Source organism: Dermochelys coriacea, chromosome 9 (genome assembly GCF_009764565.3).
Source record: "Dermochelys coriacea isolate rDerCor1 chromosome 9, rDerCor1.pri.v4, whole genome shotgun sequence".
Lineage (NCBI taxonomy): Eukaryota > Metazoa > Chordata > Testudines > Dermochelyidae > Dermochelys > Dermochelys coriacea.
Window position 1 is genome coordinate 45,382,594 of NC_050076.1, and position 14,749 is coordinate 45,397,342.

The window sequence follows — 14,749 nt, forward strand, 5'->3', positions numbered from 1 at the left end:
CTCAGGCACTGCCGCTCTTCTTGTGTTTACTGCCCTCTCTCTGGGTCTCTCTGAACGTACGAGGAGCCTACTAGATTCTATGGCCCTGATACTGCAATGAACTCGGCTAGGTCAGACTTCTCTGCAGAGTTCCATTGTCCCCCTGGATGGAGGGAACCATCCACACACAGCTCACTACTGGATTGGGACCTGACTGAGCTAGCAGATTTAGAGCAAAATAAAGTAAGTTCAAAGAGGAAAAGTATCATGGTAGCCCAAAGTATCATTATAGCACATAAGTAAGTAAGATCTTTCGTATGCATTTCAACACAGTCCATTTAACTAGATTTTTCACTCTTCTTCCTTCCTTTTAAGCTCTCACAGAACTGTATTTTCTTGTCAGACTCTTCAGCGGTTCTTGTTCTTACAATTCAGCTGTCTTTCTACTCAGTATTACTGTCTTTCATTGTTAAAATACACACGCATGCCATGTCTCCTTGTTTCAGTGGAATGTTGCAAAGTAAAAGTTGAATCACTGCTAAGCTGAACCTAGGCTGCTGTTACATAGGATCATCAGCCAGCTTTTATCCATATTAGTTTATGCTAATTAGCTTTCGTTTCTAATGACCCAGATGGCAGTTACCACAACTAATTGGAAATGAATCCAGTAGAATGGTTAGTGAGTCTGGTTAAAAGGAGTGGGGGAGAGGAGATAGCATCTGCTCCATGGGTTTAAACCTGGAGTTTGTGCATTGGCCTTTCTGACAAGGACAAGCCAATTGTTACCTGTCATTGCACTCCATCTCGTCCCAGCAGAATGACTGTCCGCCATTCCTGAAAGGTCAATCTGCAAGTCTAATTGATTGATTAGGTGGTATTTCTGTATGCTTTTTGCACTTGTTCCAGGTTCTTCTTGCCCAAGAGACACTGTTTTTGACAGTAGCTGACCATTAGGAGTACAGCAGATCGGTATTCAAATTATACTTGCACACTGTAATCTTAAAGGTCATAATTCAAGCAAGACACATAGCCAGGATGTTTAACAAAGGGTGATGTAGAGAGGCTAGCAGGGGCTTGTCTCTCTCCGGGGCAGCAGGGGACCGCACCGCCTCGCTACCTTGGGGAATAGCTCTTGCAGGGAATTAGTCCGGCCACGGGAGTCTTCCTCTACGGCCTTAGTGAAGGTACAAAATAAGCACAGTGACCCCAGGCCCTGGGTCAGGGCGGGCGCTGGTGAATCAGGTGCTCAGGGCCCCAGGCAGGGCTGAGCAGTAATAGTATCTAATGGTAAGCCCAGGCCCTAGATCAGGGTGGGGCATTGGTGAGTCAGGCGCTTAGGCCCTCAGGAAGGGGCTGAGCAACAACAGTATATAATAACAGGCCCAGGCACTAGGTCCAGGTGGGGAAAGGTTCTCCTGAAAGCCTGTAGGAGACACTGGGCCTGCTTTCACTGCTCCTCCGTGAGCTGGGGGCCTCCAGTATCCTCTGTCAGGGGCGCGCGGGTACCCACCTCTGGTTCCTGTGGGTAAAGGTTAATTATTAGGCCCTCCTGCTCCCGCCATGGTTTCAATAGATTCACATGATATCGCTGGGTCTTCTTGTGCCAGTCAGGCTGGTGAACCTCATAGGTGACGGGCCCGATGTTCCGGGCCACCTCATAGGTTCCCTGCCAACGGGCCAGCAGCTTCAGTTCACTCAATGGTAGTAGGAGCAGAACCCGATCACCTGGCTCAAAGGCATGGACCCGCACTTCTTTTAAGCTTTTAAGTTTTCGCGTGCTAGGGCTCCGGCCTGAGCGAGGTGCTCCTGGAGCTGGAGAACATACTTCAGGAGGCCCTGGGTTGGAGGTGGAGACTGCTCCCATGTCTCCCACATTAATTCTAATAGGCCCCACGGGCGGCGGCCATATAGTAGCTCGAACAGGGAAAATTTTGTTGATGACTGGGGTACCTCACAGATTGCCAGCAGTAAGGGCAGGAGTAGCTTGTCCCATTGGCATAGCTCCTCTGCGGGGAACTTCGCAGCATCTCCTTCAGGGTCCGATTAAATTGTTCCACCAATCCATCAGCCTGTGGGTGGTAGATGGAGATGTGTAACTGTTTAACTCCCAGGAGCTCGCATACCTGCTGCAACAGCCAGGAGGTGAAGTTGGTGCCCTGGTCCGTTAGGATTTCCCGGGGCAGGCCCACTTGAGCGAAGACCTTCACTAGTTCGCCGGCAATGGTCCGGGCGGTGGTGCTCCACAATGGCACAGCCTCGGGAAAACGCATGGCATCATCCATGATAACCAGCACATACTGGAATCCTGCAGCACTTCTCGGGAGCGGGCCCACCAAGTCCATGGCTACCCGCTCAAATGGCATCTCCACTATGGGCATGGGAACCAAAGGGGCCTTGAGTACTTGTGGGGGAGCCACTAATTGGCACTCCGGGCACGAGCTACAATAGTTCCTCAGCTCCTGGTGCACGCCAGGCCAAAAGAACCACGTCAAATTCCGGGCAAGGGTCTTTTCATGGAACAAGTATCCAGTGGCAGGGATGTCATGTGCGAGCTTCATTACCGCTCATCGGTGGCAGTGAGGCACCAGCAGCTGGGACCGTGGTTCTCCCATGCAGGGATCCTGTTCCACCTGGTAAAGATGGTCATGGCATAGCTTAAACCGGGGCCACTGATTTGGCAATGTGGGTCGATCACAGCCCCATCGACAGCAGCTAGTTGTCCATAGGCCCAGCTAAAGGTGGGGTCTGCTCTTTGATTCGGCAAAACTCTGTATTAAGTCGGGGTTTGATATCCGGCCCCAACGGGGGTTCCTCGGGCTCCTCGGTCCCTCCCTCGGTGTCAGGGGTCTCCTCCTCCAGTTGGGCCTTGGGGCAATCTCCTTCCAGCACAGAGGTTGAGCGGAGGATCTCCTCGAATACCAGCAAGTCTCACCCCAGAATCACCGGGTATGCTAGTCGAGGAGCCAGGCCAACGACCATCCATCGTGTGACCCTGGCCACCATTAGTGGGACCAGGCACTGGGATATGGCCGCACGTCACTGTGGATACATTGCAGCTGGATCGTCCCCACGTGGGGGTTGGCCCGGGGCCCCAAGGTCTGACGGATTAGTGTCTGGCCACAGCCCGAATCGATCAGGGCCAGGGCTGGGTGGTCCCCAACATTTACCAGCACCGTGATCTTGGGGACCTGTGGCAGCCAGGCCCTGGTCTCTCCTGCACAGATGTGGCCGAAGCTGCAGTCCATCTCAGTGCAGTCACACTGTAAGTGTCCATACTTCCCACATACAAAGCAGGGCCTGAGTTCCGGGTGACCACCCCCGGGAGACGGTTCCCATCGGGCCCCTGGGGAGACTCCGATGGGACACTCGGCACAGGGGCACAGATCCTTGTCAAGGTGGGAGTTCGTGGCGTCTAGCCCAAAGCCCTGAGCAAGCCTCTTGCCCACGGGGAAGACTCCGCACTTCGGTCTGAGCGCCCCCTTTCTTTTCAAGGTTTGGGCACTCTGGTTCTGGGGGGTGGGCTCTGGTAGCTGAGCCCACCGGTGCTTTGGCCACAAGGAAGTCTTCCATCAAAGCGATGGCGGCGGCGAGTGTTGCTGGCCAATGGCGAAGCACCCAGGCCCTTCCTTGCACCGGAAGGATGTGTATGAATTGTTCTAAAATAATTTGTTCCGGGACCTCGTCCGCAGTCCTCCTCTCTGGCTGTAGCCACCGCTTGCATGCTTCCTTCGGCTCTTGGGCCACCAACAGGGGTCTGGTGCCAGTGGGGTAGCTCCGGAACTGCTGCCGAAAGGTTTCTCGGCTGACGTTTAAGGCATCCAGAATCTCTGCCTTTACCTGGTTATAGTCCTGGGTATCCTCCGTAGACAGCCCTCTGTATGCTGTTTGGGCTGTCCCGGTTAAGTACGGGGCCAAGAGAGTGGCCCATTGGTCAGGCACCCACCCTGCAACCAGTGATACTCTTTCAAAAGTTACCAAAAAGGCTTCAGGGTCCTCATTGGGTCCCATCTCGGTCAGCCGCACTGGCGCAGTAGTGCGGGGTGACCCAGCCATGTCTCCCAGCTGGGGCTCTGTGGGGTGCGGCAGTGCTGTTGCCAGCTGCTGCAGGCATTGCTGCTGTTGTTCCTGGTTCTGAACCCCAGGTCCCAAATCAGCTGCTGTTGCTGTGCTCCCAGCTGCTCCGCTTCTGGCTCTCGGTCAGGAGCTTGGTAAGTTTGTCCATATCCATGGCTCATCTGGGATATGTTCCCCCCCAGACACCTTCTCACAGGTGTCGAGGGATCATGCCCACATTCTCCACCATGTGTAGAGAGGCTAGCTGGGGCTCGTCTCTCTCCAGGGCGGCAGGGGACCGCACCGCTTCGCTACCTGGGGGAATAGCTCTTGCGGGGAATTAGTCCGGCCACGGGAGTCTTCCTCTACGGCCTTAGTGAAGGGACAAAATAAGCACAGTGACCCTAGGGCGGGGCGCTGGTGAGTCAGGTGCTCGGGCCCTCAGGCAGGGCTGAGCAGTAACGGTATATAATAACAGGCCCAGGCCCTAGGTCAGGGCGGGACAATGGTGAGTCAGGTGCTCAGGCAGGGCTGAGCGGTAACAGCATAGAGTAACAGTAGGCCCAGGCCCTAGGTTCCAAAAGGCCCGGGGGCGGGGGGACTCAGGCCCTCCCACTCCACTGTGTCCCAGCCCAGGGCCCTAGCAGCAGCAGAAGACCCGCTGCTGAGTCAGTGGGGATGCTGGCTGTAACACACTGACATGGGTTCTGGCAGGGCTGCAGCCAGACTAGGATCGGCTGCCCCCGGACTACTTCGACTCCCCCTCTTGAGGTACCTGGGTCAGGGTGGGGTCCTCAGGGGGATACAGCACCGGGGGTTCCTCGGGGTAGCTGGCCAAGGGCAGGCTTGGCAACTCCGCTGGGTAGCTGGCATGGGGCAGGCCGGGCCTGTCCTCAGGTCTTCTGCAGGCCGCTGGGCTTTCCCACTCGCGAGCTAGGTCGGAGGCGTCTGGCCTCCCCAACAGCTGCCTCTCCAGTGAGCCCTGAGGTCAGGCCTTTATACTTCCGGGGCAGCGCCTGACCCTCTGGGGGGGCAGGCTCAGAGCTCCCTGGTTCCACCCACTCTGGTGTCTGAAGGGACTCGTCTCTCTCCGGGGCGGCAGGGAACCACACTCACTACAGTGGAAATTCACTGCCACTCTGCATCCTTCGCTTTTACCCCATTGTTGTAGTTGAACGTGAAATTGTAATGACAAACATATAGCTACTGTATTATATGGTCAGAGTAGGGCAGGTCAAGTTAAAGGAGATGTTTTACAGTGGGTGATAGATTGAATTTTATCAATAATTTTGGGGATTTCCTTTCATCTATCAATATGTGTCCCCAGAATTAATGCATCCACAAGCTAAAATTGTTCAGAAAAGTTTTCTTGAAAAATCTGTTACTACTCCTAAACAGGAACAGGAGTTAAACTTCAGATCCTTGGTACTGCAACAGGGGCAGAAAATACCAAAAAGCCATTACACCATTATGCGGCATGTTTGATTTTCTACATCAAAGCAGCTGTTGGCTTTTACTATACAAAAAATTGTAATGGAGAAACTACAGTAATTTTTTTCAGTTCTTGATTAAATTTAAAAAACAGCTAAAACAGTTCTTCTAGTTTGATGATAAGCAAGAAATGCTGCCAAGCTAAACCTCCCTGGCTTTGCAGCTGCCATATCCCAGACTGTAGACATGGGCAACTAGCAATTTGTGATCTTTGTTCCTGAGTCATTGGTTAAGATTTGAGCAGAGTCTGTTATTTTTGTTACCCTCTGCTCTGGCCTGCTTGTTTGTCTCATCAGCCTGTTATGTCACGTCTTTTAGACTGTAAGCACATTGGGGCACGGCCTGTGTTTTCTGTATGTTTGTGCAGTGCCTAGCACAATGGGACCCCAGCCTGGTTGGCCTCTAGGAGCTACCACAATATAAACATTAGATAGTACAATATAGAGAATATTGCCAGCTGAGTTGTGTGTGTTATTAAACCAATTGCATTGAGCTTTAGATCAAGCCCTTTATTATGGACATTACCCCCCTAGAACATAACATAAGAACTGCCACACTGGCTCAGACCAAAGGTCTATCCAGCCCAGTATCCTGTCTTCTGACAGTGGCCAATGCCAGGTGCCCTAGAAGGAATGAACAGAACAGGTAATCGCCAAGTGATCCGTTCCCTGTCTCCCATTCTGACAAAGAGAGGGTAGGGACACCATATGGTGTGTGTGTCTGAAAGAGCCTCATCCGAGGCTCATTTGAAGTCAATGGGAGTTGTTCCATTGATTTCTGTGAGTGTTGGATCGGGCCCAGATTGGTTTCTATAAAAAGCATTAATTGTTCCTTCTTTGAGCTCTGTACAGTTGGACTCTTGGTGCTGGTATAATGGAGCCTGGCACTGCAGGTTAAAGACACAGAAAGTAGTACTAATAGAAATAAATGCAAGTTCTGTAAAACAGTATCACTATGAAACATGTGACACATACAGAATGCATGGAGGTGTGGAGTGAATAACACTGGCAATACATACTCATGCTGAGTAAGCTTTTGTACCGCACCACACCATCCCCTGAGAGCAGTCTGGGTACCAACTGATGGGCAGAGTAGAAGAACTAGAATAGACCTTGCTCAGTCCCATTGAAGTGAATGGTAGCTTTCCTGAGTTAAGGACCTCAGGATTTGACCCTCTATATATTGGGAAGAAAAAACAGCTTAGAGCAGACAGATCATTTTTCTGTATGAGCAGATAGCAGGGATTCCAAGCATTTTGTTAACACGGTCCGTTTTCCTCCACAATCTGATTTTGTCCAATTCAGTGGTCTAGTTTATTTGTTAAACAAAAGTGCATTGAAATCAGTACAAGTGCCAATGCCCAATAGGTGGTTATAAGGTATTTTTATGAAAAACTATGTGGTTAAAAATAAAAGCAATGCTGATTGACATTATTGTTAAGTCTATTTATAGTATGGTGGTCTCACTACACAGGATTCATTAGAAACCTCAGGATTCTTCACTCACACCACTATCTCTTCCTGTGCACTGGATGTGCAGTGTTCTGGTGTGTGACTCAGTGTTGGAGTCATCCCATTTATTGTTTTGGAGCACTCAACAGAGGAAGTAGTAAAGAGTGGAAGGATTGCAGTTCAAGATTTATATGCAGTGGCAGAACTGGAGGTGCAGGGGGCTTGCTTCGGAAAGCAGTGGATATCGTAGAACAGGGCTGAGGTGCATTGGCAGAGCATGCACAGTGGTGGAATAAGGGAACCTATGCGAACCTGTGCTTTTGTCAAGCCATCCAGTGCTGGTAGTCCACTCACTCTTGCGCTGCTGTACTCCACTCACAGATCTATACAATGAAATAAACATAGAGATCAATACAATGTTTATAGAGCAGGGGCTGCATTTCTAGGAACGTGAATGGCATCTCTTAGTAAAGACAAAGACATCAAAAGGAGACTTTGCACTGCGATTCTCAAAAGAAGAATCTGAACTTGATAGCAGTTTTCAGTAGTTAAGAACCTGCAGATGGTGGTGTACAAACAGTCCCATTTTTAATCCATTCCTTTAACCTCTAAGGTCTTGGTTGTTTCCGGTCTCTGGACATTCAGGGTATCAGTCTGTATACACACTATGTTTTTTGATCTCCAGTACCATGCACGTATATAAAATTTCGTTCTGCATTAGCTTGTGTTGCCAGTAAAATCCAGCAAGGCATAAATCCAGTAAACAACTTCTAGAACATGGCTGAATGCTGCTCTGATACATTGTCATTTCAGCTCCAGAGCTTGTGAGGTGCTGAAATCAATAGCAGCTTAGAGCACTGGGCACCTTTCACCCACCCCTCACCCAGATGTCCTCCTATCTTACCAGTTTAGTTGCATGTGTTGTGCTCTATTGCTCCACATGTGAGGTAGACATTTTCCCTTTCTGGTCATGCTTTATCCTGCCAGAGCACTCAGATTTAAAATGGTGTATGGGAAATATTCACTGGGAGGAAGTTTTTTTTCTCCATCCCTGTTATGGGAGCCACACACATGTGCCTATTACTCATAAAACCCTTCTGTTGGTGTAAACACCACCATCTCCAGAGTTCCATGCATTGCAGCACTTGGTTGAAAGTTGAACACAAGCCAATAGGGGAGGGTTAGAGCAAGATCCTTGCTTTATATTTCTGCACAGATTCCTCTCTATAGAACATCCAGTGTTCTCTGGTCATTTTGTGAGGTAGTGGTAGTCTGCAAAGAGATGCTGTAATAGCGGTTTCTTCCCTATGGTGTTCATCTGGAACTATGGGTGCCCTTACTGATGCATTTGGGCCTTATTTTGAATACTGCCAAATTGAGATTGTGAAACTACTGAAAATATACACACAATACAAGTACCTGGAAGATGTTCTTCAACACCTTCATCTACTGAGGGGCAAATGTTTGATTCCTCCCAATACAAATATATGTACATTTTAACAGGTTTCAGAGTAGCAGCAGTGTTAGTCTGTATTCGCAAAAAGAAAAGGAGTACTTGTGGCACCTTAGAGACTAACAAATTTATTTGAGCATAAGCTTTCGTGAGCTACAGCTAAAGTGAGCTGTAGCTCACGAAAGCTTATGCTCAAATAAATTTGTTAGTCTCTAAGGTGCCACAAGTACTCCTTTTCTTTTTATGTACATTTTAAGTTACACTATAATTTGATTTGTATAGTATGTACTTAAAGGGTGTCTCCATCTCTCTTATTTTACTAGATTCTATGCTGCTAGTGGCTGACCGGTTTGATGGACCATCCAATGTAGACACAGTAATTGGTACCATTCACACCCGGATTGCTGAAGCCATTTCTAACATGCAGGAAAACAGAGAGTCTATCACAGCCAAGGTAAGGAGCTGAGATCTGTGTCTAAAGTTGATATTAAGTCAGCTGAAAATGCTCTGGCTACAGCCTTGTGCATTTTCTTCCAATACCATTCAACTGCCTTAACATACAGTAGGCAGAGAGATTAAATACCAGCTTCTTTTAATTATAAGAAACCATTCAACCCATACAGGCAAAGCTTGTCAAATGCTTCTGATTCAAACTCCTCCCCATCTCCACCTCCAGCCAACCAACTTGATATGTATGGACCAAATACAGCCTGGTGTTGAATTCTCAATCCCTGTGGAAAGTGTGGTGGCATTGTATTATGGTGCCTCAACCTCTGTAGCCGAGGGGTTTTTCGTATTCTCACTGAGCTGAGTTACGGACTGCAAGTTTGTGGGCTGCCTTACACTTGACCCAGGAGACAACCGCTCTCGACAGCCACAGGGAACACTAAGAAATGGAAACATTTGACTTACTTGGTTGTATTTATGGGGTAGGGTTATTACATGACAATCCTCCTGTGAAGCAGGTTCTGCTGGTGCTCAGCGTCTCACAAGAGCTACATTTCCAAGTGCTGTTTTATTGATCTCCACTTTCAGCACATTTAATCCACTAATCACAAACACATGCCACAGCTACATGTGTAAGAAGCCTTGGCAAAGTGAACAATCTTCCCGGGTTCGTGCTTTTCACACAAACATACCACCAAGCCTCCCAACATGTCATTGTTATTCAGGGCTAAAAAGCGTGTTTATTATATGGGGAAGTAGAACATCATCTGAACTGCAACGAGCACTGATGGGCCCCCTGTTGTAAATGCAAGCGTTCACAGGGGGTGAATACTCTATTCCAATCCATACTTGACTAGAGCAGCAAAGTGCATTTGACAAGCTTTCTGATTTGGATCTTGTAACAAAGTGCACTTGATTGTATTTGCACGTGGAGCCAAGTAGCAGAGATTGGGAGCTGACAAATCGCTGAGATAATGAGTATGACAAATAGAGAAAGATCAAGGATAGAGAGAGCAAGGAAAGTGAGGTTTAAGAACCACACCACTTCCCTTTCCACTTCAGTCTGTGAGCACAGTTTGAAATCACTGGAAAAAATTGGATCACATCTGGTTCATTTCTACACATGGTGTTTCTCTAAATGGTTACTTGTGACATATCAGCCAAGGCTCTTGAGGTACTACCAGTCACAATGCCTTTGAACTATCAGCAGTTGATCATCCATATCAAAGGCTTTATTTAAAGTTTGAAAGCAAACAGCCAATATATTTATTTTCTTACCCAGGGAAAGAAGGAAATATACAGAAGATATCTGTCTTTCCAGGCAAAGGGTAGAAATTTACACACCGTGCAGTCATATATGGTCCATTGTATTTCTCTGATATGTAGAGGTGGCACACTGCAGTGCTCAGTTGGTCCAAGGTTACTTTGGTTTGGACACGAACAAAGGCTGTTAACATAGTGCAAAGCTAAAAGACTAAGGTGTGCTCAGCACTGGCCCAATTCTGCTCTCATAGATGTCAAGGGGGAATTTTACCATTGATTTAAATGGGAGCAGAGTTAAGCCAGTACTGAGTGCTTCTGAAAACCTGAAGTCTCTCGTTCACGGGAAGAGCCAGAGGTGGCTTTTGGACCCAGCAAAGCCTGCAACCACGGTTCTGGCCGATTTGGGGGAACAAGAAATGGAAAAGAGACTCTCAGCTTCCATTTGAAATTAATGTAAGTATTTTAGCACTTCTCCTTGAAAATGTCAACTGATCAGTAGGAATTGGGATGAAGGGACTTCAAAGTCTTTCACATGTGTAAAGTGGGTCAGTTAATTTTGAAATGTATCCAAACAGTAATCTTGGCTGATGCTCCCCATTCATCAGACTGGGTCTGTGCATAATGGTGCAATTGTGGTGGCCAGTTGGTTACAGTCATGTTAGGGGTGTGGCTAATAAGTTTTTCACAGGGCTACCCACAAACGGTAAGGCTGGTTACCTGAGAAGGAGGTGATGCACCTAGCTACCACTGTTACTATCTGGGTAAATCCCTCTTGCATTGGTGGTAGAAAAAGAGACCTTTTGATATCTGGTCCACAGAACAAGGTCCTTTGATAGGTGTGGTGACATCTCCCCTAATGTCATCTGATCCACCCAAGCCAGGAATAAAACTACTCAGAAAATAAACAACATTGCAAGCAGTGACATCCCACAGCACAACTACTCCCAAATGCCAGCCTGATGTGCGGCCAGGAGACTTGTGTATTGCTGTCCTAACCAGGAAAGCGTGCATATTGCCATAGTTACAGAATTTCCCAGAACCAACATCTGACTCATCATTTTGTTGTTTCACTACAGTTTTTAAGTCATGTTCGGCAAATTGTGTCATTGTTTTTTATCAATACTCATTTTTTGAAACAAAACCCAGCAGCACCATAACCAGCACCATTCCTTTTACCTCTCTCCCTTCAGAGAAACTTCTTGGCTGGGTATTGAACTGTTTCCCATCTGTACCCTCACTCCTGACAACTAAGTCCTGGATTTCAGACCGTATAAATTGTAAAAGACTGCAAATTGCTATTTGCATAAAGGGAGTCTGTTGATTCATCTGTTAATGTAAATTAGCCTGCTGGGAGAATTACTTGGATAAATCCTCTGGTTCAGTAAGAGAATAGACCCTGCAATGTAACATATAGCATTGGAAATACACTAAACTGGAGATTCCTTTTTGACTTAAGGAGTGAGTGTTACTTCTTCATCTCATATCTGCCAAAATGGCTAATTTTTAACTTCTGTGTGTATTACAGAGGTCTGGATACATCCAAATATTTAGGTTCTTCACTACCATAATAATAGGAGGCTGCTAGAATTAGTATCTGAAAAATGCACATTGAGGTTTGAGATTCTATAACTGCTCTAGAAGGGTTCAATCAAGGTTCACCCAATTTGCTTGCTCACATCTGATCTGCCATTCTCTCTGGTGTCCAGGTAGTTAGTGGTATGGAGGTTAGTTCTGTTGCTTTCTGCTTGTGGGAACTGTGATTTCACATCCCTGGTGTAACATTGTATGAAAGACAGGTTTATAAAATGATTTCAGATTATTTGTCTTTAAGCATCCTCAGATGCTTTAGTCATTTTGGGGGGGAAATGGAGTTTCAGTGTGTGGAAAGTTAGCACGAGCTACTATTTTCAGGTAATTTTTCCAGAGAAGTTGGACATTTTATATGGCAGGGGAGGGGAGATCCCTTTCTCAGGTGCAGTGCAGTGCAGTTTTGTCTGTCTATGATCAAGTCAAAGTTTTAGACCAGACTCAGTAAGTCTTTACAATAAGCATGTTCATAAAATAGCCTCCTGCCCATCGTAGCAATTGGACCAAATTTCCTTGCCAGTTACAACCATTCACCCTTTGCCTGTAAACGTTTGCACAGCTGTAACTCAGAGCAGAATTTAACACATTAGCTGCATGTATCATCTTGTGCTAGAGAGAATTCACTCTGGCATCATTTCTCTAATGTTGTTCTAACAACCCACTGAGGTTGTAACAACTGAGGTTGTAATGTTGTAACAACCCACTGAGGCTGATGTTAACAGCAGAATAATTTGTGTTCCTGAACCCCAGCTGCTTTTCCCATGACTCTGAAGTGCTGTAACTAACAGATTCTGATAAAAAATGAATCTGAAGCTGGATGGCAAATAGATAAGTCAATGATAGACCAAGCAGAGAGATGGATAGAAATACCAGTGCATCACAAAACACAATGCTAATAGAGCACAGAAATAGAGTAATGAATTATAATAAGGAAGAGAATAGAGGAATGAATGGATCTATAAATGCCATGAAGTGTTTTTCATTATTCTTCTATGTTTTTATATCCCTGAAAGAATTGTTTCATAATAACCATAGTAATAGGACTGGTTTCAGAGTAGCAGCCGTGTTAGTCTGTATTCGCAAAAAGAAAAGGAGTACTTGTGGCACCTTAGAGATTAACAAATTTATTAGAGCATAAGCTTTCGTTAGCTACAGCTCACTTCATCGGATGCATTTGGTGGAAAAAACAGAGGAGAGATTTATATACACACACAGAGAACATGAAACAATGGGTTTATCATACACACTGTAAGGAGAGTGATCACTTAAGATAAGCCATCACCAGCAACGGGGGGGAGGGTAGGGGGGGAAGGAGGAAAACCTTTCATGGTGACAAGCAAGGTAGGCTAATTCCAGCAGTTAACAAGAATATCAGAGGAACAGTGGGGGGTGGGGTGGGGGGGAGAAATACCATGGGGAAATAGTTTTACTTTGTGTAATGACTCATCCATTCCCAGTCTCTATTCAAGCCTAAGTTAATTGTATCCAGTTTGCAAATTAATTCCAATTCAGCAGTCTCTCGTTGGAGTCTGTTTTTGAAGCTTTTTTGTTGAAGGATAGTTACTCTTAGGTCTGTAATCGAGTGACCAGAGAGATTGAAGTGTTCTCCAACTGGTTTTTGAATGTTATAATTATTGACGTCTGATTTGTGTCCATTCATTCTTTTACGTAGAGACTGTCCAGTTTGACCAATGTACATGCCAGAGGGGCATTGCTGGCACATGATGGCATATATCACATTGGTAGATGCGCAGGTGAACGAGCCTCTGATAGTGTGGCTGATGTGATTAGGCCCTATGATGGTATCCCCTGAATAGATATGTGGACAGAGTTGGCCACGGGCTTTGTTGCAAGGATAGGTTCCTGGGTTAGTGGTTCTGTTGTGTGGTGTGTGGTTGCTGGTGAGTATTTGCTTCAGATTGGGGGGCTGTCTGTAAGCAAGGACTGGCCTGTCTCCCAAGATCTGTGAGAGTGATGGGTCGTCCTTCAGGATAGGTTGTAGATCCTTGACGATGCGTTGGAGAGATTTTAGTTGTGGGCTGAAGGTGATGGCTAGTGGCGTTCTGTTATTTTCTTTGTTGGGCCTGTCCTGTAGTAGGTGACTTCTGGGTACTCTTCTGGCTCTGTCAATCTGTTTCTTCACTTCAGCAGGTGGGTATTGTAGTTGTAGGAATGCATGATAGAGATCTTGTAGGTGTTTGTCTCTGTCTGAGGGGTTGGAGCAAATGCGGTTATATCGTAGAGCTTGGCTGTAGACAATGGATCGAGTAGTATGATCTGGATGAAAGCTAGAGGCATGTAGGTAGGAATAGCGGTCAGTAGGTTTCCGATATAGGGTGGTGTTTATGTGACCATCGCTTATTAGCACCGTAGTGTCCAGGAAGTGGATCTCTTGTGTGGACTGGTCCAGGCTGAGGTTGATGGTGGGATGGAAATTGTTGAAATCATGGTGGAATTCCTCAAGAGCTTCTTTTCCATGGGTCCAGATGATGAAGATGTCATCAATGTAGCGCAAGTAGAGTAGGGGCATTAGGGGACAAGAACTGAGGAAGCGTTGTTCTAAATCAGCCATAAAAATGTTGGCATACTGTGGGGCCATGTGGGTACCCATCGCAGTGCCGCTGATTTGAAGGTATACATTGTCACCATATGTGAAATAGTTATGGGTGTGGACAAAGTCACAAAGTTCAGCCACCGGGTTAGCCGTGACAGTATTGGGGATACTGTTCCTTGACGGCTTGTAGTCCATCTTTGTGTGGAATGTTGGTGTAGAGGGCTTCTACATCCATAGTGGCTAGGATGGTGTTTTTAGGAAGATCGCCAATGGACTGTAGTTTCCTCAGGAAGTCAGTGGTGTCTCGAAGATAGCTGGGAGTGCTGGTAACGAAGGGCCTGAGGAGGGAGTCTACATAGCCAGACAATCCTGCTGTCAGGGTGCCAATGCCTGAGATGATGGGGCGTCCAGGATTTCCAGGTTTATGGATCTTGGGTAGCAGTTAGAATACCCCAGGTCGGGGTTCTAGGG

General features: G+C 46.9%; 1 protein-coding gene across 1 annotated transcript in view; it reads left to right on the forward strand.

The window, feature by feature from the left end:
• GPC1 (glypican 1) overlaps nt 1–14,749 on the forward strand; it is a 367,159-nt gene that overhangs the window by 335,049 nt on the left and 17,361 nt on the right. The window contains exon 5 of the mRNA XM_038416638.2: nt 8,751–8,881. Within this exon, the coding sequence (XP_038272566.1) occupies nt 8,751–8,881 (131 nt within the window). The remainder of the gene's footprint in view (nt 1–8,750; nt 8,882–14,749) is intronic.